This window comes from Salmo salar, chromosome 14 (assembly GCF_965601325.2).
Source record: "Salmo salar chromosome 14, fSalSal1, whole genome shotgun sequence".
NCBI classification, from domain to species: Eukaryota; Metazoa; Chordata; class Actinopteri; order Salmoniformes; family Salmonidae; genus Salmo; species Salmo salar.
The window spans coordinates 16,137,306-16,164,810 of NC_138304.1; the positions used below are offsets into that span (position 1 = coordinate 16,137,306).

The 27,505-nt window shown below is 41.8% G+C and overlaps 1 protein-coding gene and 1 long non-coding RNA gene across 2 annotated transcripts; one reads left to right on the forward strand and one right to left on the reverse strand.

Moving 5' to 3' along the window:
* Positions 1–167: 167 nt before the first annotated feature.
* Positions 168–599, reverse strand: LOC145860330 (uncharacterized). Its single transcript, XR_014380313.1, has 2 exons — positions 425–599; positions 168–332 (listed from the first exon to the last, which is right to left on the reverse strand). It is a non-coding gene; the product is annotated as an uncharacterized LOC145860330 (long non-coding RNA).
* A 23,991-nt stretch (positions 600–24,590) lies between these two features.
* LOC106568913 (phosducin) lies at positions 24,591–27,502 on the forward strand. The gene is made up of 4 exons (XM_014139741.3): positions 24,591–24,740; positions 25,782–25,840; positions 26,165–26,298; positions 26,542–27,502. The coding sequence occupies exons 2-4, from the start codon at positions 25,792–25,794 to the stop codon at positions 27,061–27,063; spliced, it is 705 nt and encodes a 234-aa protein (XP_013995216.1). The 5' UTR covers positions 24,591–24,740; positions 25,782–25,791; the 3' UTR covers positions 27,064–27,502.
* The last annotated feature ends 3 nt before the right edge of the window (positions 27,503–27,505 follow it).

A 27,505-nucleotide genomic window follows, 5' to 3' on the forward strand; every position in this document is an offset into this window, starting at 1 on the left:
CTACTCAGGCGAGAAAAAACATGTATAGCTCCGTTGGAAAATCTAAATGGACTGTTTGAAAATGTGAACCACATTTTATTTGGTGTACCCCCAACGGCATTGCGCATACAGCATTTTTGTCACGATTCTCTAAGACAGAACCCAGAAGCAGACCAGGACAAGGTGAGTAAAATGAAGGTGAGTATTTATTGGTAGTCTTGATGTGTAATTTGAGTGATCCAGGAGACGGAGCGGCAGCGGAGGTGAGTTGATGAGAGTAAATGGGTTGATCCAATGAAGTCACTGTATCCACCGACGGCCAGGCAAGGGAGTTGAACGTTCCGGGAGAATGACTGTAGACAGAGTAAACGGGAGTGAGTAACCAGTAACCAGCACAAAACAACTAGCTCAGGAAACATGAGGCTGATACGCTGGCACAACATACTGTTCGTTGCTAACGATCCGGCAGGGGATGGATGTCAACTCAGGGTTTAAGAAGAGGTGAAGATCAGGACCAGGTGTGCAGAAGGTTGGTGAGATGCAGGTGCGAGTGCGGGTAATCAATAGATCTCCCGCCTAACTTCGTTGCCTGGCAACCAGACAGGGTGCGTTCAGGAACCTTAGACAACACTCAAACAAGAAACAGTCATCTCAGGCAAAAACAGACTCAGGAAGCGGGATTCCTGACAATTTTGGGAATAGCCAGGGTAGAGAATTGGAATAGCCGGTGTAGAGAATCATTGTAACATTTAAACCGCTGTGAAATGTATTTTCAGCTGTTTGAAGCTAGTGTACAAAACCGAAAATAAAAGATGCCAAAACGAAACTTAAGTACGGGAAGCATAGAAATAGTGCACATAGAACAGATACTCTGCTTCTTAGACTTGCTTTCAATGAGAGTGACAGATCTATAACTCATATTTGTATGTGAATTTGGTCGGGTCAACCAAAAAGTTCCATATTGCAGCTTCAACCAAGTGATCAGCACCCTGCGCAATCAGCTTCCTGGGGATGGGCAAGGATTTTGGCCGGAGTGACGTACACATTTTTTGTTTGTCAAAAGCTATTTGTGGGCCAGAAAAATGGCAGTTATTTTATAGGTCCATTACCATTTCTACATACTTTCTATCTGGTTTGCGATGTCCAAGTCAGGGATACACTGATGTGGAAATTCTGGTCCAATGCCTATAGTGCCTTCAGAAAGTATTCATACCCCTTGACTTATTCCACATTTTGTTGTGTTACAGCCTGAATTCAAAATCAATAAAAAAATATGTTTTACCCATCTACACAAAATACCACATATTGACAAAATGAAAACATGAAAACATGTTTTTAGACAATTTTGCAAATAAATACAGAAATATCTCATGTACTATAAGGACCGGCACTGGAGACGAGAAGCAAGTACAGGGAGTGAACATTTAATGGAAAAAAAGACATCAAACAAAACAAGAACAGCGTCTGGACAGGGGGAACAAAACGACATTGCGACAATAATGCTGACACGGGGACAAAACTGAGGAACAAACAAATATAGAGGGGGCAATCAACAACGTGAAGGAGTCCAGGTGTGTCCAATGAGCGCTGATGCGCATAATGATGGTGAAAGGTGTGCGTAATGAAGGGCAGCCTGGCGCCCTCTAGCTCCAAGAAAGGGGAAGCGGAAGCAGGCGTGACAATTTACATAAGCATTCACACCTCTTTGCTGTGAAATTCTAAATTGAGCTCAGGTGCATCCAATTTCCTTTGATCATCCTTCAGATTTCCCTACAACTTGATTGGAGTCAACTTGTGGCCAATTAAATTGTTTGGACATGAGATGGAAAGAAACACACCTGGCTATATAGGGTCCTACAGTTGAATATGCATGTCAGAGCAGAAACTATACCATGAAGTCCAAGGAACTGTCCATAGATCTCCAATATATAATTGTGATGAGGCATGTATCTGGGAAAGGGTATGAAACAATTTCTAGAGTGTTGAAAGTTTCCAAGAGCACAGTGGTCTCCATTATTGGGTAAGGGAAAAAATATGTAACTACCCAGACTCTGCCTAAAGCTGACCGTCTGACCAAATTGAGCAACTGGGCAAGAAGGACCTTGGTCAGGGAGGTAACCAACAACCCAATGACCACTCCGATAGAACTACATAGTTCCTTGGCTGAGATGGGAGAACCTGTCAGAAGGGAAACAGTCTCCACAGCACTTCACCCATCTGGGCTTTATGGGAGTGGCCAGGTGGAAGCCACTCCTGAGAAAAAGAACCTGCTTCAGAGTGCAAATGACCTTAGACTGGGGTGAAAATGTACATTCCAACATGACAATGATCCCAAACATATAGCAAAAGCATAGCTGGAATGGCTTCAGAACAAGAATGTGAAGTCCTTGAGTGGCCCAGCCAAAACCCAGACTTGAATCACATTGAAAATCTGTGGAAAGACTTGAAAGTTGCTGTTCACTGCCGCTCTCCATCTAACTTTACAAAGCTTGAGAAAATCTGCCAGGAGGAATGGAAGAAAATCCCCTAATCCAGATGTGCAAAGCTGATACAGACATACCCAAAACTGTAATCGCCGCCAAAGGTGCTTCTATAAAGTATTGACTCAGGGGTGTGAATACTTATGTAAATTAGATATTTCTGTATTTCATTTTCAATAAATTGGCAAACATCTCTAAAAACATGTTTTCAGTGTGTCATTATGGGGTATTGTGTGTAGACGGGTGAGGGACATTTTAAAAAAAATCCATTTTGAATTCAGGCTGTAACATAACAACATGTGGAATATGTCAAGGGGTATGAATACTTTCTGAAGGGGCTGTATATCTGATATTTTCTTTACAACATCAACCTATATATATACATTTACATTTTAGTCATTTAGCAGACACTCTTATCCAGAGCAACTTACAGTAGTGAATGCATACATTTCATTTCATGCATGTTTTCTTTTGTACTGGCCCCCCATGGGAATCGAACCCACAACCCTGGCGTTGCACACACCATGCTGGCGTTGCAAACACCATGCTCTACCAACTGAGCCACAGGGAAGACTATACAGTACCAGTCAAAAGTTTGGACACACCTACTCATTCATTCATATTTGTACTATTTTCTACATTGTAGAATAATAGTGAAGACATCCAAATTATGAAATAACACATGGAATCATGTAGAAACCAAAAAAGTGTTAAACAGTGGCAGGTGGGGCCTGTTTTGCATGTTATTTTGGCATTAATACATGTCACATATCAGTTTGCGAACAATGTAAAAAAGATATATATATATATATATAAATAAACGTCATCTCACTGTCAACTGCGTTTATTTTCAGCAAACTTAACATGTGTAAATATTTGTATGAACATAACAATATTCAACAACTGAGACATAAACTGAACAAGTTCCACAGACATGTGACTAACGTAAATGGAATAATGTGTCCCTGAACAAAAGGGGGGTCAAAATCAAAAGTAACAGTCAGTATCTGGTGTGGCCACCAGCTGCATTAAGTACTGCAGTGCATCCCCCCCTCATGGACTGCACCAGATTTGCCAGTTCTTGCTGTAAGATGTTACCCCACTCTTCCACCAAGGCACCTGCAAGTTCCCGGAAATGTATGGGGGGAAATGGCCCTAGCCCTCACCCTTCGATCCAACAGGTCCCAGACGTGCTCAATGGGATTGAGATCCGGGCTCTTCGCTGACCACGGCAGAACACTGACATTCCTGTCTTGCAGGAAATCATGCACAGAACGAGCAGTATGGCTGGTGGCATTGTCATGCTGGAGGGTCATGTTAGGATGAGCCTGCAGGAAGGGTATCACATGAGGGAGGAGGATGTCTTCCCTGTAACGCACAATGTTGAGAATGCCTGCAATGACAACAAACTCAGTCCAATGATGCTGTGACACACCGCCCCAGACCATGACGACCCTTCACCTCCAAATTGATCCCGCTCCAGAGTATAGGCCTTGGTGTATTCCTTCGACGACAAATGCGAATCCGACCATCACCCCTGGTGAGACAAAACCACGACTCGTCAGTGAAGAGCACTTTTTGCCAGTCCTGTCTGGTCCAGCGACGGTGGGTTTGTGCCCATAGGCAACGTTGTTGCCAGTGATGTCTGGTGAGGACCTGCCTTACAACAGGCCTACAAACCCTCAGTCCAGCCTCTCTCAGCCTATTGCGGACAGTCTGAGCACTGATGGAGGGATTGTGCATTCCTGGTGTAACTCGGGCAGTTGTTGTTGCCATCCTGTACCTGTCCCACAGGTGTGATGTTCGGATGTACCGATCCTGTGCAGGTGTTGTTACACGTGGTCTGCCACTGCGAGGACGATCAGCTGTCCGTCCTGTCTCCCTGTAGCGCTGTCTTAGGCGCCTCACAGTACGGACATTGCAATTTATTTCCCTGGCCTCATCTGCAGTCCTCATGCCTCCTTGCAGCATGCCTAAGGCACGTTCACGCAGATGAGCAGGGACCCTGGGCATCTTTCTTTTGGTGTTTCTCAGAGTCAGTAGAAAGGCCTCTTTAGTGTCCTAAGTTTTCATAACTGTGACCTTAATTGCCTACCATCTGTAAGCTGTTAGTATCTTAACAACCGTTCCACAGGTGCATGTTCATTAATTGTTTATGGTTCATTGAACAAGAATGGGAAACAGTGTTTAAACCCTTTACAATGAAGTTCTGTGAAATTATTTGGATTTTTACTAATTATCTTTAAAACATAGGGTTCTAAAAAAGGGACGTTTCTTTTTTAGCTGAGTTTATAATTGAGTTAATAAAGCCGCATACAAACATGGTCTCTTTTTTGTTTTCTTGACTAAGGCACATCCTAAATGCAGGTGTTTCAGCCTAACGCAATGCTTTCTGCGGTGGTGGGGCAAGCCAGCAGAAAATATGGAGTGTTGCGCCGTGATCGGCTCAGTGTTCTGTCACTCGTGGGGACACTACGTCACCGCCAAGTCTAAGGGTAGAGTTAAAACATTCTAGCCCCTTGGGTGCTTTCATAGAGTTATATTAGAAGTGCCCGTCCAAGAATGCTCAAGGTCATTGGCCACAGATAAGATGATGTCAAATCACGTTATATGTACAGTAGCTTTGATTGGACTGATCATGTTAACATCATTAGCTAGCAGTAATCATCATGAATCAAGTCGACAATCTACTGGCAAATCCTTTTTAATCCTTGTCATATGAAGAGAAATAATGAACAGAAATTATAGATAAAATGTATCGGTGCTCATCGGCCATTGGAAATCGAAAATTCAACAATGACTGGTTTGGAAGGAATCAGTGACAGTGGCTAACTGTAAGCATTGCAACCCAATCACTAGCCTGCTATTCAGTGGAGTGGCTGTGTGGTCTCAAATCTGGGATTATGGGGCTCTTTTCCAAATTCAAAATGATAAACATTCAACATTGGCCATGCTGTCAATGAAGCATGATTTGTGCCTCGCTCAAAACAACTGTGAACTCGGAACTGTGAAAACTTGACTTCAGTGAGTTCAAGACAACTGGGAAGTCAGGAATAAACGAGCTCCAACTGGGAAAATACGTTTTGAACGGCCATCCAACTCGGAATTGTAAATCCGGCCTCTTTCTAGAGCTACGACCTGAAAATCAATGACGTCATCACCATTCGACCTTGTTTTTTTCAGAGTTCCCAGTTGTCTTGAAAGCACCATAAATCCAGAGAAAACCAGACTTTGATGACAAAATTTGCCCACGAAGGACTGCCTTGCCACCTTCCTATTCAAGTGAGCACAGCACAACAAGGTGAGTCCAACAATGTATTGTATGATGCTGCATAAATTATGTAATATGCCAGGGAGTTATGTATACTATCGCTAAGAAAGTAATACTAAGTGTATGTTGCATAGTAAGCTCTTAGTAGCCCATGTGCCTCACCCTAATAATTTGGTATATTTACCCTTCTTAATTTCACCTACTGTTCTGACTTGGTGGTGCACATGTGGCCTATAACCTGTTTTAGAACGAAATGTGACCCGATTCAGGAAACTAGGCGTATGTCACAACTTCACAGTTTTTTGGCATATATTCCTTCTTGAACATGTGAACTTTCATGTGCCTTAATAACAAACGTGTATGCCATCTGTAAATACAAATAAAATTGTTCAATTACGAGCCTTGTTGGTTAAGCCACAGAAAAAGTTGGCAACCTTCCAACTACCCATGATTGGCTGAGAAAATGAGTGTGCTGGACATGCCAAGAGAGGAGTTACATTTAAAAATGCATTGCATAGTAGAGCTGCATAAGTGTGGCTCTCCACTTTCTGGAGGAAATGTCTTAATCGAAATTACGGATTGCCTCTTATATGCTTGTCGTCCCCTTATGCCATAGTTTGTACATTTCAATTGTCAGTTTAAGCAAGTCAGCCATATCAGCTATGTTTTTTAAAAGGCAGTAAATGAGGCTGAATTAACTGTTTCGCTGCCAGACAAGGCTCCACTGATAGCCAGGTGTAGCAGTGGTAAGTTGTTGGGACTGCTGTTGGGACAGCTTTATATAGGCCCTAACAGTTTGTGGGCACCGTTTGTCACCGTTATAGTGCAATTAATGTATTGTTTACTGTTGTATTGTGGCTTTGCTGTCATATATGTTGTTTTTTTGCCCCACCAAGATTTACATGCTAAAATCGCCACTGTAAACAAAGAGTGTGCAAAGCTGTCATCAAGGCGGCTGCTTTGAAGAATCTCACATATAAAATATACTTTGATTTGTTTAACACTTTTTTGGTTACTACATGAATCCATATGTGTTATTTCATAGTTTTGATGTCTTCACTATTAATCTACGATGTAGAAAATAGTATAAATAAAGAAAAACCCTGGAATGAGTAGGTGTGTCCCAAATTTTGACTGGCACTGTGTATATATATTACATTTTGTGTTCTTTTTAACCATTTTAGCACAAGTACAAGATGTCAAATTACTTGAATATGGGAAAGGTATAACAATTGCTAATGCATCAAAAGTTACTGAAATGTACCAGAAAGGTATTGGAAAGTTTCGATAAACATAAGGGAAGTTCATCAGGTAATAAATGTGTGTAGAAATAAAGATCTGCATTGCTTTTAATTTGTCACAGTCCCTTCCAACATGTCCTGTGCAGCATGTGAGCGATGTAGAGGGAAACAAAAGACACATAGCCTGTCTACTTGTTCCTGAGAGTCTCAGCTTTGAGGAATGCAGTTATAAAAGCTAATAGCCCCAATCGTTCATAAACTAGAGCCAAATATGGAGGAAGAAAACTAAACTGCTCTGGTTGTCCAACTGCTAATACCGGACATCGGAGGTTACTCACGTAACCGCAGTTCTATGAACCAAGTGGCGCAGTCACTTGACTACAATGTTTTAAAAACAAAATCCACCTCAGGCTGCTGTTAATCGGCTGGTGAGCCTGATCCAGGCCGTATTTTGCCCAGCCCTGTCCGTGTCTTTTTAGTCTCATCCCCCCTTCTCTCCATCCTCTCCTTTTGCCATCGTTTTGCCCTTTCATCCCTTCTGCTCTACTCCTTTCCTTCCACTCCTCTGTCATCCTCCGGTCTGTCCCTCTGCATTCACTTTTTGTTGCAACCCTGACAGTCCACTTACAGGCAGCCCTTCTGGGAAAGTTGTAATAACCATCTCTGAATACTGGAAGAGGCATTAGAGAGTACATGGGAAATCGCTGTCTCTCTCCTCCACAATCAGTGTTACTGCACTAGTAGCAGCTTTTCAGAAATGACGAAATGGTAGCTATCGCCATAACCAAACAAATCATATTAGCGCTGGAAATGTATTGTGGTGTACACGGAGGCTACGCATTGCTGTATGTATGGACCCAGTAGTGGAAATGTGGTCCCATTTCAAAGCAAGATAATTACCTTGGAGATCAAACAAAATTATTTTCCAAACGATTCCAAACTAAACAATTGATTACAGCATTACCCCAAAAAAGGAGGAGGCAGCTGGCAGCGGGAGGAGGTAGGGAACTGGTCTGTCTGCCCAATATAAAGGATCAAAACTGTCTGAGGAATAAAAATAGCATAAATAGGAAAGTATACCAGTTTCATTTGAGGACCAGGATGTTGACAACTGAGCCATACAGATTGCAAAATAGTTGGGAAGAGATTTGTGATGTACCGATTCCATGGTACAAGGTGTATGAGTTGATATATAAAACAATGCAAGATTCAAGACTTCGTGCTTTCAGCTAAAATTATTATATAGAATTCTTGCCACCAACAAAATGTTGAATATTTGGGGCATAAAATCATCGAAGCTCTGCAGATTTTGTTGTGAGGATACAGAATCAATAGACCATTTATTTTGGTATTGCCCTCAGGTAGCCTGTTTCTGGTCTCAGGTTCAGGAATGGCAAAAAATGCATAGCATTGATCTAAAATTGACCCTAGAAATAGTACTGTTAGGAGATCTGACCAGGTCAGTCAATTACTAATATACTAATACTCTTAGTAAAAGTATTTATCTTCAACTCGCAATCTGTGGATTGTATTCGATTAGATTGAAAGTGTACGTTAAACATCACATCATAGTTGAAAGATATACGTTGTGTAGAAATCCGAAGAGGGTGGCCAGCAGAGATAAAAAAGTATGTTTGAATGACACTGAGGGGCAGTGTTTTTACAGCTAATACCGGTTTGCCTGATGCCGTGCAGGTGTTTGTACAGATGCATATAAACACACTCTCATTCAAATAAACACATACAAGAACACACACATACATGTAATAGTGCCAGACATGCACACAAACATATACAGTTGGCATTACTGTTATGATTTTAGTTGTCCTGGATGTCCTTTGTGTTTTTGTTTTTTTGTTGTTGTTTTTTTGCATTCCTGTTTGCTATTTTCTTCTGACTTGTTCCTCTTTAGTTCATTCTCTTGGTTGTTGGTGCATTGGGGGGGGATCTTGGGGGTGGGGAATGGAATTAATTGTATTTTTAATTTACATTTTTTCTTCTTGGGGGGACTGTGGGGGGGATCTTGGAGGATTCGGGTTCACGTTCTTTTGGCCTGGTGGGAGATCTGTCAACGTGCCCTTGAGCAGGGCATTGACCCTGGATGCTTCTGTGTGTCGCTCTGAGTCTGTTGGATGACTGGTATGGTGTAGTTGTTGAGCGGCTTCACTGCAAGTATATAGTATGTTTGGATATTCAATAAAAACATTTTTTTTTTTTTTAAATACTATTTTAATACAGTAGGTTCCCACAAGTTAATTCAATTTCCACTGAATAACATTATCTCATTGAAGCTGTGGAAAGTTACAGAGGACCTGTTTTGCTTGGGTTGTCACGAACAAAGGAAATCCGTCAACCAAGTCAAATTCTAAACTTCCATAGTGATCTACATTTAGATAAGGTCCATTGAGATAAGGTATGCACTCACAAATGACCACTTACTGCCTATTCATTAACGCTTGACTTCCTGTGAAAGCATGTGTGTCACCTTTCAGTAGTCTTAAAAGACCTAGAACTTCAAATAACTCTCTATACGTTTTATAGATAGGACAGGAAGTAGAGGGGACAGGAAAGACAAGAGAAGAGTACCGGTATGTCAAACAGGCAGTGGGACGGATGCATTACCATGCCAACAGCAGTAGGCTATACAGTGCATATACTGTAGATACTCTAACACCCCCCTTAGATTTCTTTAAAACAAATATGTTACAAAACGGGATTAAAATGGATTTAATATTCATTTTCTTTGTCAACAATCAACACAAAATACTCTAACGTCAAGGTGGAAGAAATATTCTGACATTTTTTTAAAGATGAATGAAAAATAAAACACTAATATACCTTGATTAGATAAGTATTCACACCCCTGAGTCAATACTGGTTAGCAACGCCTTTGGCAGAGATTACAGCTGTGAGTCTGCTTAGGTAAGTCTCATAAGAGCTTTGAACACCTGTATTGTGCAATATTTGTCCATTATTCTTTTCAAAATTCTTCAAGCTCTTAAAACATGTTGGTATTACAGACTCGGACAGGGAGAGGTCAAAAATATCAGTGAAGACACTTGCCAGTTGGTCAGCACATACTCGGAGTACACATCCTGGTAGTCCGTCTGGCCCTGGGGCCTTGTGAATGTTGACCTGTTTAATAGGCTGCAGAGAACAGCTGGTTCTCTTATGCATGTTTCAGTGTTATTTGTCTCGAAGCGAGCATAGAAGTAGTTTAGCTCATCTGGTAGGCTCATGTCACTCGTGTTCCATCAGCCATATTAATTGCTACTGCATGTACGGTTGCAAGAAAAAGTACGTGAACCCTTCGGAATACCTAGATTTCTGCATAAATATGGCTGAATTTATTCGATTCGATGTCCTTCCCTTTGTAGTCTGTAATGGTTTGCAAGCCCTGCCACGTCCGACGAGCGTCAGAGCCGGTGTAATACGATTCGATCTTAGTCCTGTATTGACACTTTGCCTGTTTGATGGTTCGTCTGAGGGCATAGCGGGATTTCTTATAAGCTTCTGGGTTAGAGTCCTGCTCCTTGAAAGCAGCAGCTCTAGCCTTTAGCTCAGTGAGGATGTTGCCTGTAATCCGTGGATTTTGGTTGAGGTATGTATGTACGGTCACTGTGGGGACGACGTCATCGATGCACTTATTAATGAAGCCAATGACAGATGTGGTGTACTCCTCAATGCCATCGGAGGAATCCCGGAACATATTCCAGTCTGTGCTAGCGAAACAGTCCTGTAGCTTAGCATCTGCTTCATCTGACCACATTTTTATTGATCGAGTCACTGGTGCTTCCTGCTTAAATTTTAGCTTGTAAGCAAAATTATGGTCAGATTTGTCAAATGGAGGGCGAGGAAGAGCTTTGTATGCGTATCTGTGTGTGGAGTAAAGGTGGTCCAGAGTTTTTTTCACTCTGGTTGCACATTTAACATGCTGATAGAAATTTGGTAAGACCAATTTAAGTTTCTCTGCATTAAAGTCCTCAGCCACTAGGAGCGCCACCTCTGGGTGAGCGTTTTCCTGTTTGCTTATGGCGGAATACAGCTCATAGAGTGCGGTCTTAGTGCCAGGTTCAGTCTGTGGTGGTATGTAGACAGTTACAAAAAATACAGATGAAACTCTCTCGGTAGATAGTGTGGTCTATAGCTTATCATGAGATACTCTACCTCAGGTGAGCAAAACCTCAAAACTTCCTTAGATATCGTGCACCAGCTGTTATTTACAAAAATACATAGTCCGCTGCCCCTTGTCTTACCAGACGCCACTGTTCTATCCTGCCGGTACAGCGTATAACCAGCCAGCTGTATGTTGATAATGTCGTCGTTCAGCCAAGACTCTGTGAAGCATAGGATATTACAGCTTTGAATGTCCCATTGGTAGTTTAATCTTCCGCGTCGGTCATCGATTTTATTTTCCAAAGATTGCACTTTTGCTAGCAGAATGGAAGGAAGTGGGGGTTTATTCGATAGCCTACGAATTCTCAGAAGGTAGCCTGCCCTCCGGCCTCTTTTTTTCCGCCTCCTTTTCACGCAAATGATGGCAATCTGGGCCTGTTCCCGGGAAAGCAGTATGTCATTCACGTTGGGCTAGTCGGACTCGTTAAAGGAAAAAAAGGATTCTGCCAGTCCGTGGTGAGTAATCGCAGTTCTGATGTCCAGAAGTTATTTTCGGTCATAAGAGACGGTAGCAGCAAACGAAGTAAAACAAATAAGTTACAAACAACTTAAAGAAACAAACAAAAAAACACAATTGGATAAGAACACGTAAAACATCAGCCTTCTTCTCCGGCGCCATCTCAGCCATTGCGCCGGAGAAGAAGCCATTGAACAGCCATTGAACTCTGTAGTTGTTTTAAAATCACTATTGGCCTCATGGTGAAATCCCCAAAGCAGTTACCTTCCCGTCCTCCAGTTCAAAAGGACGACTGCATCTTTGATGTCTCTGGGTGGTTTTAATACATCATCCAAAGCATACTTATTATCTTGACCGTACTTAAATATATATTAAATGTTTGATTTGTCATTGTTACACATCTACCAATCACTGCCCTTCTTCATTAACCTCTCAAAAAGCTCCCTTGTCTTTGTACTTGAATCTGTGTTAGAAATTCATTATTTGACTGAGATGTTGTATGTACTGTATGGTGGACAGAGGAAAGGGTAGTCATTTAAAAATCATGTCAACCCCTATTATTTCACACAGACTGAGTGTGTTGAATTCATGTGACTTGTAAGCAACATACTTCTGAACTAATTGCTTAAACAAAGGGGTGAATACTTATGCAATGACAATATTTGAGTTATTTCATTTTTATTAATTTGTAAATAGAATGTTCTTTTCACTTTGACATTATGGAGTATTGTGAATAGATCAATGACAACATTTTTGTTACAATTAAATCTTTTTTAATCCCACTTTGTAAGGCAACAAATGTGAAAAAAGTTCATGGGGATGTAGATTTTCTATAGTGCGCACTGGGGGCGGTGGTACTAACTGCTAGACCAGGGCTTCCCAACCCCAGGGCCCGTTTCTCACATTTGATAAATATTTTTACCCCAAAGCATGACGGATGTATGCCACCCCAGGGCACTTATATAAATACAACATTTCAAGGTGAGTCCACAAGGCTCTCTCACACCCTGAACTAACAATGACGGTTGTAGGAACCTATTCGTCGTTTACCTAAGACGTTGGAGCCACCTTCTTATCAACGCTATGTAATATAATTGTTGAGTACTGTAGGCCTGCCGGCGCAGCACAAAGACAAGAGCAGTTACCAATGACTCTTTGTTGTAGCAGTGTTACAAAGTGCAAGGGGCATTTTCAATTTTTACATCAACAAATAACCTTCAATTCATTACATTTTCATCTCTCTTATCAAATTATCTTTGTCAAACACGTTTGTATATTGTACCATGTACTCTTAATTCTTCTTCTTTTTTTTCTTTTTTTACCTTTGACAACCCTACTGTACCCAGTTTGAATACAACTGCTGTAAAGTATCTGACTAAGAAAAGATTACTCTTAGTCATCAATCAGAAAAACATCCTGTACACACACACACACACACACACACACACACACACACACACACACACACACACACACACACACAGAGGCCTATGTGACCGCACGCGTGTACACACAAACACAAAGACTCGCATGTGAAGGGATCATCAGGCCTGACTGACGTGGCTAAGGAGGTTGATTATTGGAATGGGAAATATGTGAATAACATAAGAACAGTGAATAAGTTCAGTTACCAATGCCTCTTTGTTGTGGCGGTGTTTCCAAGTGCAAGGGAAAAGCTTGTTCGCTCTCCCATCACATTCATTTTAGGATTTAAGATGCTTAGCCAAAGACAACATGACCTATGGCGCAGACACATGCAGTGAGACAAAAGACTCTCCTGGCTCTTGTTAAGAACTCCCATACTGTAAAGTTGGTCCACAGTCTGGAGTTGTAGTTGAGTGAGGGGGTTGCTGAATATGGAAGTGGGGGTGGTAGATGAATCATGTCTAAACCGGAGACATGAAAATAAAGACCAGTTAGACCACCTGTTCCATATCCCGTCTCTGTCTGGGAATATTGAATCATGACGAGGTCACACATTCACAAACCTGACCAATCACTGGAGTATTAATGTTAGGATTAATTAGTATTAGTACTAGTATTAATGCTTTGAAGATGTCCTCCTCGGGCTGTTGGAGTTGGAGGAGGCTCTGGAGATCTCCAGCATTTTTCCCTTTGCTGGTTATTGTGTTTATGTGTCTAGACTTGACAGCTCATGCAGCTTTTGAATTCTGATCATAGAGTTCTGATCATGGAATTCCGAACGGGTCATGCATCTACACCTACATTTAAATGTGTCTACCGTGTCCACAGTGTGTATGGATTCTCTTTTCCCGTGCTATATTCAAATGCAAGTATGCATTCTACAAATGGTGGAATAGGCAAAATATGATAATAACAGAACAACAACTGATGGCAGTAGCTAACTACTCTAGCTAACTAGCCATCTAACCTCTGAAGCTAGCCAGCAAACTAGCAAGCAATGCTAAAGGGATTGCAAACCGGATAACTCTAGCCAAACAAGCTGGCTACGAATTATGAGGCCAGCAAACACATTTCTCATACGCTAGGAGCGTATTTGGTGGGTCGCCCCCAGGTGGTAAGGGTAGGTAACAACACATCTGCTACGCTAATCCTCAACACAGGGGACCCTCAGGGGTGCGTGCTCAGTCCCCTCCTGTACTCCGTGTTCCCCAAGACTGCATGGCCAAGCACGACTCCAACACCATCATTAAGTTTGCTGACGACACAACAGTGGTAGGTCTGATCATTGACCACGATGAGACAGCCCATAGGGAGGAGGTCAGAGACCTGACAGTGTGATGCCAGGATAACAACCTCTCCCTCAACATGATCAAGACAAAGGAGATGATTGTGAACTACAGGAAAAGGAGGACCGAGCACGCCCTCATTCTTATCGACAGGCTGTAGTGGAGCAGGTTGAGAGTTTCAAATTCCTTGGTGTCTACATCACTAACAAACTATCATGGTCCAAACACACCAAGACAGTCGTGAAGAGGGCACAACAATGCCTATTCGCCCTCAGGAGACTGAAAAGATTTGGCACCCTAGCCACCCTAGTCATAAACTGTTTTCTCTGCTACCGCACGGCAAGCGTTACCGGAGCGCCAAGTCTAGGTCAAAAAGGCTTCCTATCAGCTTCTACCCCCAAGCCATAAGACTCTTGAACAGTTAATCAATCAAATGGCTAACCAGACTATTTGCATTGTCCCCACCCGACCACACATTTTTACGCTACCGCTACTCTGTTTATTATCCATGCATAGTCAATTTACCTCTACCTACACGTACATACTGTATTACCTCAATTACCTCAACTAACCGGTGCCCCCGCACATTGACTCTGTACCGGAACCCCCTGTATATAGCCTCGCTACTGTTATTTTATTGTTGCTCCTTAATTATTTGTTATATTTCAAAACAAAAATCTTAAAACTGCATTGTTGGTTAAGGGCTTGTAAGTAAGCATTTCACAGTGAGGTCTACACCTGTTGTATTCGGTGTATGTGACAAATTAAATTTGATTTGATTTCCTCCAACATTATAATGAAAAGGTGCCTCTGGTTCTTGTAGGGTTCTTCTCTGATTGGCTGGTTATTGTGTTTTGTAGGGTTCTTCTCTGATTGTCTGGTTATTGTGTTTTGTAGGGTTCCTCTCTGATTGGCTGGTTATTGTGTTTTGTAGGGTTCTTCTCTGATTGGCTGGTTATTGTGTTTTGTAGGGTTCCTCTCTGATTGGCTGGTTATTGTGTTTTGTAAGGTTCTTCTCTGATTGGCTGGTTATTGTGTTTTGTAGGGTTTTTCTCTGATTGTCTGGTTATTTATGTTTTGTAGGGTTCTTCTCTGATTGGCTGGTTATAGTGTTTTGTATGGTTTTTCTCTGATTGGCTGGTTATTTATGTTTTGTAGGGTCATTCTCTGATTGGCTGGTTATTGTGTTTTGTAGGATTCTCTAAAATTCTGGTTGCATCTTGGAGGCTTCATCTCTGATTGGTGTAACTCATACAGTAGAGCAAGTTGTGTTCAATTGTTTCTTGTTCTATGCATTTCTCACATTGTCTTGTGTTGTGTTTCTCTGTGATGAAGGTAGTAATTAAGTCTGCAGTGTCCTACTCTTAGTCTTGTGAGGATGTTTTTGCTGTCCGTTTTCTCCCATTTGATGTGTGCTTACTAATGTGTGGATGGAATGCAGGCGTCTCCTTCTGTCCAGTCTTTCTGACATCTTTCAGTTTGATTTGGGATTTAACTTCACTCTTGCTCATTGGGACTATGATGTTTAGATTTTAATGTAGGGCGTTTCTTGCTGTTTCATCTGCTGTTTAATTTCTACCGACTTCCACATGTGCTGGTACCCATGGAAAGGTAATCCTGGTTTAATGCTGGATCCTGTGGAGAATTTCAAGAATTTCATATGTTAAATCCTGTTACTGTTGTTGTCTCTCTCCAGGCTTTGTAGTGTTGATTTTGAGTCAAATGATCCCTCCGGTTTGGATTCTTCCACCACATGTTAGGGCCAGGGTGCAGGCCATTAGCTCTGTTGTGAAAACTGATACATGGCCTGTTATTTTTCCACTGGTTATGTTGAGCTTTGGGATTGAGTAGGTTGCAGCATTGCCTGTTTTTACAGATGGGTAGTGGGAGCTTAGGTATCCCTCTTGTCATTTGTCCTATGGTCACTTTATCCTTTCCATCCTCACTCATCTCTAGTAGTGAGAAGTCAACCCTTGGAGAGGGGAGAAGCCATGGTGGGGGGATAGACAGTGGGAGTATTGGACTGAGGTGTAGGTTCTTTATTCCGAGTTCTCTAGCCCACTGATCGGCCTTCCAACCCAAAATTGGGCATGACTAATTGAGCTGTGGGTGGCCCTAAAGGTCTGAGCTAGGGCCTCAGCTTTTTCCTCCTCCGTGCTTGCTGTCTTGTTTCCCCATTTAATGGCTGGAATTCCTCTTGGTTTGTGTATTTGGTCCAGCTGGCTTTCACATTCGTTATGTGATGTACATGGGGATCTTCTGACTTGTTCCAGTCCGACTACTGTCGTGACGTGACTTTCATTAATCTGATGACTGTTATTTATTAAATTCACTAACTATGTTTAATTGTTTCCCGATTAAATTAATAATGTAACAATTAACTCATTAGGAATTTGGGGCACCACGGAAGAAGTTGTTTAACGAATTACCATCTCCCGAATTAAACCCAAGAAGAGATATATATATATATATATATATATATATATATATATATATATATATATATATATATATATAAGTTATATATCGATAACAGTCACTTATTAATCATTACCTCATATCAGTTCTCATTCTGAACAGTAGTAACCTTCTTGGATCTGCAAGAACCCGAGCCTTTGCTGATTATTCAGTATTACACAAATTGGTTTAATTATTTATCTACTTAGTAACTAAATAATAACACAGAATACACATCAGATAAAAGTCCCCAGTGGACTGACACGATATGACGGCTTGTTACAACATAAATTGGGGGGGGGGGGGGGGGGGGGGGGGGTAGAGAGGAAAATTACACTTATCGTGGATACATTCTAGGACTGTCCTCACATTAATCATATACCTTGCACACGAACCACCGCCCATTTTGGGATAAGAAGTAATGAATGTATTTACGTGTGGTTGTCTTTGTTCGTCATCTATCTCTGTTGAAACCAATCAATCCTTCTATGTGGAAGGGGTTGATTGGTGTAAGGCTCTGGTTGTCCACCAGAGGGCACAATGTCCTTCTTCTTAGTTGTCCCGGCTTGTATGGACTGTATTCAGGGGAGATTTTCAGATGCACCAATGATTGTCTGAGATGGGATTTTCTCCTTCCCAACTCGTGTCTTTAGTCAGAGTTTGAAACACTTTACACGTGCAGCTGCAGACTGGCGGTATCCTGGTCTGGTAGGTGAGGTTATCTTCTCATCTAGTGTTGAGGTTGAGAGTCTCAGAGTTTCCAACCATTTAAACTTATGGACCACGGTCTCACGTCTTTTGGTCTGATATGTTCATTCTTAGTCGGTCCGTTTAAGCACTCAAAAAGGACCGTTTCATCACGCTGACAAGCTCTCTGACCTCATTCAGGGCGTGAGGACTTAATGTACAAAGGATATGATTATAAGTAATCTCTTATGACTCATAAAATCACATTCCTATCTTAACAAAAATAGTTTCATCCATGTTCATATCACATAGACAACGTATTGGATGGAAACTTGACAGCTATAGGGGGTTTCCTTCCTAAGTTACAGTATTTGGTTCATACAGTTCTTAATAACATCACGAAATGACAAGCAATATGACATGATTATTCTTTAGGTCCCCACCGACCATTTCCCACATTTGGATGTTAGAAATATTATTCCAAAGTTTACTCTTTGGACATTAGAGTTATTGGGTGGCAACATCTCTCTGTAACAAAAAACATTCCAATCTTGATACTAAAGAACAAGAGAGGGTTCTCTGCTGCATAATATTTATGATTGGAGTGAGGTGTCATAAAACCGGCCCAGCCCCCCTCCCCTCTTCTGTGGGTGAGAGGGGTCTGGTCATCGTCAACCATTTGCCAAGCTGATCTGAGGCCTTGGATCCTCAGCCAGGAGAGTCATGACACTACATAGTACTGGGTAGTGGTTGCTGCCCATTGTTGTTCATTTTAATACTTCCCACCTGCATAATCCTGCCAGCTCATTGGATGCTATGGTGAAATATAGGCATGTTGCTGTGTATGTATAAGTGTTGCATCTTGTTACTGAGCTGTTGCTGAGGCATGTTAGGTTCTGAACTTCAATTAGGTTTTCCACATTTCTGCCGTTGGTATCTGTTGTTATGTTTCCCCAGACAGTGTTATGTGCATTAAAATCCCCATTCCCAACACCAAATAATTGTTCCTATGTTTGTTCCCGTCACCTTTTCTAGCTCCGTCTGTGAGAATGGGAGACATGGGTTGTAGATATTTACTACTGTTAGTGCCTTTACTTCAATCAGACTTCCATATTCACATTGGTTTCTTAATTGAAAATGTAGATGTCTGTGTGACAGGCCATTCCTGATAAAAGTTGCACACCCTCCCTGTTGTCCACTCTCTCTATCCTTCCTTATCCCCTCATATCCCATTATGATAACGTTTAATCTTGGTGATAGCCATGTATTTCCTGGACACAGATCAGGTCGGGTTTTGTGTTGATTTCCTCTATATACATCTTCACTTCTTATCCGTTTGCTATTAGGCTTCTTGCATTTTCCATTGGAGGATGTGGAGGGTCATTATCCTGTGTCGTTGGAGTGCCTCGTCTGGGGTTTGGGTCTATGTTCTTCTATGATTTGCGTAAAGGGCTGTATTCTTCTACGACCTGTTTTATCATCTCAGTTCTGGCTTGTCTAAATACCTCCCAGTAAAAGAGACTATCAGCCATGTCTTCTCGGTCCTGGTCTCGTTAAAGCTAGCGCGTGTTATTATTTATGCTAGAAGACTAACAAAGGTCAGTTTATGTTACCTGTACTTGACAGTGGGGCTGTTTGCTCTACTCTACGGACCTCCTCTGCATATGACACACTTTCAGTCACCCCTATACTGAAGCTTTCCATGATGATACATTCACTCCCTGACCAATCAACTACTTAGCGTCTCATTAACATGGACAGACATTAGAGGAGTGACTAATGATAGGGATTTAACATTAAACATTAAATCATTCTATCATTCTATAATTTGAGAACACAGTGAGCAAGCACATCCTCCCTTATCTACTGTAAGCACCTCCCTCTACTTCCTTCCACTACCATATAAGCCAGCAGGCCTGTTTGCATCCAGACCCTAGGAAAACACTACGCAGATGCCATAGGAATAATTCACACACCATTTACGTAGGCCACAGGTCTCCCTGACACAAACCCGCACATCTGACACACACCAAGAGCTGGAGATTCCCACAAGTTAGCAGATGTAAAAAAAAAATCATCAAAGGTCACACACCTACTATAGGAATAACATAAAAAGTATGACAATACAAGGTGCCACAGTAATATCATAACAACATCAGACCGTCCTTTGCCATGTGTATGTTTTGTATTGTTGATAAAGTATCAAATCAAATCATGTCGAATATTTTATAATAATAACGTCAGGCCTTTTGATGACTTGTGACACCAGGAATCACAAACGAGAAAAGGAAACATTCACGTTCATTGAATGAGTAATGGGGTAGCACAGAAACCAAACAGAGTTACGCAACGAGGCAAAGACAACAGCTGTGGTCTGTCTTGTCATAGAAAGGTCCCAGCTGTGTTTGAAAGAAGCGGAGAAAGGGAGAGCGAGTGAGTGGGAGAAAGAGAGGTAAATTGTAAAAAAGACAGTGAGGGAGAATTTTTTAAAAAAGGAGCGTGTGAGAGAGAGACAGGTAGAAAGAGAGATTCCCACTGAGATGGGTGACTGCCTTGCAGCGCTCTGTCAATCACCCAGGCCCTATCAGCAGATCATCAGCAATTCACTGAACTGTGAGAACTGTGCCTGGCTGTGTAAACAAACATATCACACACGTATTAGCTACACTCACCGTCGAGGCATCTCCAATTTCCTCATGCCAAAGTTTGTAGAAGCCTGAATAATTCTCAGTTGCTACATGACAATTACACACACCAGTGACACCTATTGCAGACACCTGAAAGGAGAAGGTGATAGGATGGTGACAGGATGGTGACAGTGTAAGGTAACTAGGCTATTCTGATCAATACAAAACATCAACAAAGAAACACTTGAAGTTAATGTGTGTATCCTGGAAATCATCCAGGAAGGGACATATAATTCTAAATGTGTTACGATCTGAGATATGCGCATCAACAAATTGTATATTTTCAAGACAATCTGGTGTCCTCATTCAGACAGACTGAAACTGGCCCTGGCACACAATTTGTTCAAACAGAATAGAGACCTAGAGAAGTCTGATACAATGATAAGAACTGGTCGCTATCATCAAAGACAGAGCAGTCTGTGTTTTTTTTTTAATACAGACCGCAAGACAACTGCATGTGTTCTCTGAGTGTGTGACCCTGATGAGTTCGTGTTGCAGGCATAAACAATGGGTCAAAGGGACAACAACAAGCAACAACAGAAAACAACATGTAAGATGTGTCAGTATACATTTTGTGTCTTTACATTATTCGATTTTTTGTTGTTGTTTGAATTTGAGTAATTTAGCAGACGCTCTTATCCAGAGCGACGTAGAATTAGTGCGTTCCTCTTCAGATAGCTAGGTGAGACAACCACACGTCACAATCGTATCAAGTACATTTTCCCTCAAGTATTTATCAGCAAAGACAATACTTGTGGGAAAAGAGAAAGAGAAGAGTATTTTTTGGGGGGAGGGGGGCGTCGGAGGCGCCGTGAGTTGTTTATGATACTCTTTAAAGAGGTAGGGCTTCTTTACATCTTATAAATGTCACTTCTTGCAGGAAGCGCAGAGGACAGAGTGAGAACCCCCCCCAAATACTCTGATGCCATAGTGTAACCAACATGACAGTAAGGGTTGTATAAGGACAATGAGCTATTTTTTATGGAGAAAATCACAATGTCTTCACACTAAAATCTGATTATGAACTAGGCAATTTACTCATTGAACATTTATTTGCAAAATGCAGTAATATGTCAAATCTGTTGTATTAAATATTACTACAGTGTTATTAGAACGCTAGTAAGAAAAACCCAAACAGTTGTGCTTAGCTTCCAATGACAATGTTTTGGAAGGCTTTCCCATAGTAACTTTCCACCCGCCTCTTTTCCACATCTGTTTCCGATATTATTACAGCAACATGCCGGTAAGCAATGATCCTGTATGAAAACCATCTGTCATTCTGCCGTGTGTATGTAGACATTTGTCCAAGTCTGAGAGAGCAGGTCCCAAGACAGTGTGAAATAATTGATAGTGACAGATTTATCAGTATCCACACACCTATTTTTAATACAGCAATACAACTTATGCTTTTCAGGTTTGACAGCAGTAATGGGTTTGGTTTGAATTGAGGCCAAAGATATCTTTTTTTTAATTTCAATTCATTTCTGGGCCTGAGGATTAGGTCTGGTCTCAGGCAAGCTGTAATTGTTATCGTCTCCACCACCACATACTGTGGATCCCATTCACATTAAAGGATCTGTGTGAGCCACAGCAAACATGAGAGCAACCGTTTAAATCAACAGAATCTCTCATAAATGTGACTGGGTGGTAGTTAGGTAAAACCTGGTATGAATCATGTGGTCTCGGATGGAAATTCAATCTGAACTAGATTAGTTAAATTCATCATATAATCAACTATGCTATTTGTTTTGCCCTGCAATGCATGTGTGATACTGTGATTTAAAGAATGATTGGAAAATCATTTTCAGAGGCCTAACAAAACACATGCTTACTGACTGAATATAGAATTATTCTGTTCTAATATAGGATTAATCCGTTTCCTACGCTACCCGATAATGTATAATCACACACCCATGCAATCAATCACGGTCCCAAAGAGGGAACAGCTCATTTAAATCCTTCTATTATCTCTTCAATAGATTTCAATAGCAAACAATGAAACATAAGTCGGGCAGCGTCCCTGTACCACTGGTTCACATTGACTCATAGACACCATGCACCAGTCCAATGCCAGTTATGCTACTTACGCCAATGTGGTCTCATTTTAACCATTCATAACCATTCGTAACCTCTGTCACCTTGTTACAGTGGATTATGTTATTCCATACAGACAGTTGTGATTCATCTTGTAGAGTCCTTGGTGATTCACAGACTCAATAAGACTGAATTTAAATGGGGAAGTTTTATAAAATCAAACGTTTGGACTGTCTTTCTTTGTTCAACTTTCTGGATTCAGTATGTGTTATGCTTGGAGTCTAACACAAAATTGCAGAAGTGAAAATTTCCATGTCGGCTGTTCTGGGAAACTGTTCAAATTGGGGGTGGGGGATGTGGTTACAAAACCGAGGTTGCCATGGTGATTGTGTAGCTTTTTGCCATGTCCAATGTGTGAGTGAATCAAACTATGCTTTAGTGAGTTTCCAGAATAAAAAAAATCATGGTAGTGTTTGCCAAATTTCCCAACATGAAAACAATGGCCAGCAAGAGAGTTGTAGCAGGCCCAATCATTGTAGCCTGGTCCCAGATCTCTTTGTGCTGTTTTGCCAACCCATATGGTAAACTGACATTAAACATAGGAGTTGACAAGACAGCACAAACCGTTTTGGGACCAGGCCATCTTGACCTTGTAAGAACCCTTTCTGGATGTGTTCTGACTCTGCGTACTTCTCAGATGTTTGCAGAACGTTTGCTTACTTTACATCAACAGTGACGCAGTGACACAACCAGAGAGGATTATTTGGTTGAGCATGTATATAAGATGAAAATAAACTATTGTGACGTATGCAGTCGGGGGCTGTGTTGACGATATTATGTTTTTGTAACACACTCTAAACTATGCATGAGAACATGTCCTTGTCTTCTATGACTGACTTATGTCACTGGTGGCAAGGTTTCCCTTTCATGGCTCTGGCAAGTTGGGTCTTGACTCTGTAGTCCTTATTGTCATATTCTGCTGGTGTCTCATAGCAACATGAAGGAAATATATAACAAGCCTGAACAAGATATCGACATAACTTCACTTCTGCATTCCCCACCGAGCAATGCTGTGCAGGTGCCTTTGTTCAGCTTTTCACCCAAGGCTGATTTTCTGTCAGAATTCATTACCACTATTATAAAGCATTCAGGGTTCAAACTTATCCCAGCTCTACCTGCAATCGCTGTTTTTTTTATATTATCTTGACACTTTTGCCACCTAGTGGAGGGGTTAATGGGAGAGGATGGGGGAGGTTTGGATTCTCTGCTCATGCAATAAATTCACTTGTCTTTGTGGTCACTCCTGGGGCCCCCGTGATGAAAAGTGGAACATTCCTGACCTGTGAGGGCTGTTTAGATTTCTGGTCCCAGCTATGAGGTCAGAGAGAGGTGGGTGCAGCGTCATTTCCCACATCACCCTCATTTTGCAATCTAGTCAGTGTCTTTTCACTGCTGAGTAACACGTACATATACTGTCACCTTCACTTTTTAACGGCAGATGGGGTGACGAAGTATAAAATTGGGAAATTCCATTAAAACATCACAGTGATTTCAATTACATTTCTATATCCTGCATCCCTAGACTTTCTTATCTTTCGCAACTCAAGAGGCAGAAATCCTGTATATCACCGTGCCAGATACTGACTGGGTTGTAGGTGATTAAATAAATATTTTTTTGCCTTTCATTTGTACTAAAAGCATGCCTTGAAACGGCAACTTGTAATCTACATGCCATGCCTGTGGTATCATCCATTTCACAAAATGCTTGGAATGTTATTGGATTCCTACTTGCTTCTGTAGACTGGCTGCAATAAAGGCCAGACAATTTCCTGTTTTCCGTTCTAGATATTGCAAGAGTGATTGATGGACCGAGCCTGCCCCTAGCTGACCATATCTACAGAGTTTTATCTCCACCTAGTGTTGACTATTGCTCTGGTCATTTGAAATGATTGGTTTCAGATGTTCTTTATCATAATCACCTGAATCTGAGCTCTAATCCCAGAGTAATGAAACACGGTCCTTACACCTATCACACAACCCAGTGACGCACAACACACACTGTAAGACCCTATAAGCCTTTTAAACCTATGGATATAGGCACGCAGCCTATCTGAGGTAGTCCCGTTCTTGCATGGTGTACAATAGGCCTCCGTGATGTAATTTCCGCAGATTGAAGATTATGAATGGATGTGGCCCACACTGCAAAAAAAATGATTTGAATGACAATGCATGCCTTGCATATCATATACATTGAGAAAAAGTGCACATCAAACAGAGAGGAAATTGTCTACACCCCTCAACAGCCCATCTGTTGCTCTCCCACACACATATACTCTTCTCTGAGCAGGTCTAATTCCTAATCCTATTATACACGTCACCATAGGACTTGGGAGAGATGTCACTATGATGATATCGATACTTAATTCACGTCTAATTCCACACAGCCTTCCCCAGCTGTCTTCAGACGAAACCCATTCCCACGCATCAGCAACAACAAACCTGGTCAGGACTATAAGGAGACTAACTAACCTGCAAGGAGGAAGTGCAGCTAACCACACAGGTAAGCATCACTGCTGCTATCATTTGATTGTTAATTAATATTGATTCTACGTGATCAGGCTGTTTAATCAGCTTCTTGATATGCCAAACCTGTGAGGTGGATGGATTATCTTGGCAAATGAGAACTGTCCACTGGCAGGGATGTAAACACATTTGTTCACAAAATCTGAGCAAAATAAGCTTTTGTGCATATGGAGACTCTCTGGGATCTTTTATTTCAGCTCATGAACCATGGGACCAACACTTTACATGTTGCGTTTATATTTTTGTTCAGTGTACATTGACATACGGTACATGTTTTGTAAGAATCTAACAAGTAGTGTTGGCAGTTATTGTATTATCATCAAAGATTAAGTTTAATTTGAGCTTTTTTTGAAATGATGGAGTTCATTCGGTGTTACGGTGGCCCTAAAGGCCAAAGTAGCTTTTCAAATTGAGTGACAACGCGCACAGAAAGTCAATGAGGAAGGTTTCCGGTTAAAGAGATGTTGTATTGTAGTTGCTGTAATGTTGAAGAGGGAGAAAGAGAGATTTTGGGGCAGGGTGTCCTATAACACAAGGGTTGTCAGGATTAGTAAGACTTCGGTTTGACGCATTGTTTTGAGTTGGCCTAGGGAACACAAGACACACACTCAGCAGCATAGGCTTGTAAAGAAGCTTGTTTACGGCCTCTTCAGATGCTACACCTAAAGAGTTGCATTGGCTCCTCATCCAATCCCAAGGCTTAGTGGTTATGTATCATACATGTGGCACATTGTCATCTTTATGTCCCAGCTGTCTTACACATGTAGGCCCCATGAATTAACACAGTCTTAGAAAACCCTAAGTATTAGACCTAATCATAATCTGATAATACTGCATCAACCTGGCTCCCTCTGAATGTCTCTGACACTCACAACATGCTGCAGTGTACAGGACACAGCCCGGACACCGATGAACCAATGCAGTGCTACAGTATTGTTACAAGCCAGTCTCTTTGACGAAATGGTGATAAGAAAACGTTTTTCATTGCTAATCTTTAGGATTTTGTCTCTTCATTCAGAAAGTTCAGTATGTCGAGCCCAACACCAGCTGAAGATGAGGTGCCAGCAATCCAAACAGGTGACACGTCATCAACTGTCCACCCTTTCAGTGAACTCTTTATTAGGTCCACTGTTTAATCATCCAAACTTCAATTGAAATGAGAGCGAAGTCTATATAAACTCTCTTTCTGATGCAGACTTTTCTCTGTTAACCTCTGTTCTTGTTTTCACCTGTTGAGTGACCCCTCTCAATCCATAAAATTACAAATAGAACACTAGAATGGGTTTGACCTTTGTAATGTTTCCTTACCACTATGGCTGCCATTATCAGCACATTCTGGAGATGTAGTTAAATGAAATCAGCCTCTCTAGTGTATTATACATGTCTCAATTCCTCTGCAAGGCCCCAAGGGTGTAATCAATGACTGGAGGAAGTTCAAGTGTGAGGACCAGGACACCCCTCCCAGCAAGAAGGCGCTCCTCAGACAGATATCCAACCCCCAGAGCGACGACATCCACGACAGACTTAACCGCAAGGTCAGTCAGCGTTCAAACACAACCACACGGTCAGACTCTAAGAGACTTGACCACAGAGGGAGGCATATGTCTAGCAAAACTCTTGAGAATCGAGATGTGTTTACGTGACCTATTTTAACCCATAGAAATAAAATGACCACAAGGGACTTTTTCCATTCATGTGAATTCTACTTCAAGTCAATTCCCCCATACATAATACGCATGAGCCTTGACTCAGCTCCTATCGCAACTTTTTCTTGACAGATGAGTGTCCAGGAGTACGAGATGATCGCAGAGGAGGATGAGAAGGGCCTGCGCAAGTACCGCAAGCAGTGCATGAAGGAGATGCACGAGCGATTCAGCTTTGGGCCAACGTTTGACAGCGTGGTGGAGCTGGACAATGGCGAGGCCTTCCTGGAGGTCATTGAGAAGGAGCACCGGCTCACCCTGGTAGTCGTCCACATCTACAAGGACGGAGTCAAAGGTTGCGAGGCGCTCAACTCCTGCCTAGACTGCCTGGCCACCGAGTACCCCAGCATCAAGTTCTGCCGCATCGAGGCGGCCGCAACGGGTGCTGGCGAGCGCTTCTCAGACGACGTGCTGCCCGCCATGCTGGTTTACAAGGCAGGCGAGCTGCTAGGCAACTTCCTGTCCATGACACAGCACCTCAGCGAGGAGTTCTTCGCCGCCGATATCGAGGCGTTCCTCAATGAATACGGCCTCCTGCCCGAGAAGGAGTTTGTGGCCTGTCCTGATGAGGAGGAGGCAGGTGTTGAGGTGGAGTAAGGGGGTTTTATAGGGAGTCAGTGACAGTCAGTGCATATTTCTGGACCCATTAGCCTACTGTAAATGCAATCTTTTTAAACAGCCTCCAGTCAGCTTCAGTTTTCCACAGGCAGTGTCCATTAACGTGAGCAAGCTACAGATTTCAAACAGACATTATTAGCTCAATATGTGTGTGTCACTACGAAATGCTTTTCTTTCCTTTCGTTTTAACCATTGTATTGGTATATGATTGATAAGTATGACATTGCAATCTTTGTAAAAGGTTGTGTTGGCGTCACAGTATGTGATCCTGCGGTTGGAGTAATGCACCCCATTTTAAGGCTTGGTTATCACCATTGGCCCAATGTCATTGTATTTTCTGCTATATTTTCATGATGTTTGAAATCAAAAGGGATAAAGTGTTAACCCCAAGTCAGTCATTAAAAGCAGTATTTCCCCATGG

Coding starts and splice junctions, on each gene's coding strand:
- LOC106568913 (XM_014139741.3), top strand. CDS start 25,792: ATGTCGAGCCCAACACCAGCTGAAGATGAGGTGCCAGCAATCCAAACA. Junction 25,841..26,164: donor GGTGCCAGCAATCCAAACAG/GTGACACGTCAT, acceptor TTCCTCTGCAAG/GCCCCAAGGGTGTAATCAAT. Junction 26,299..26,541: donor ACGACAGACTTAACCGCAAG/GTCAGTCAGCGT, acceptor TTTTCTTGACAG/ATGAGTGTCCAGGAGTACGA.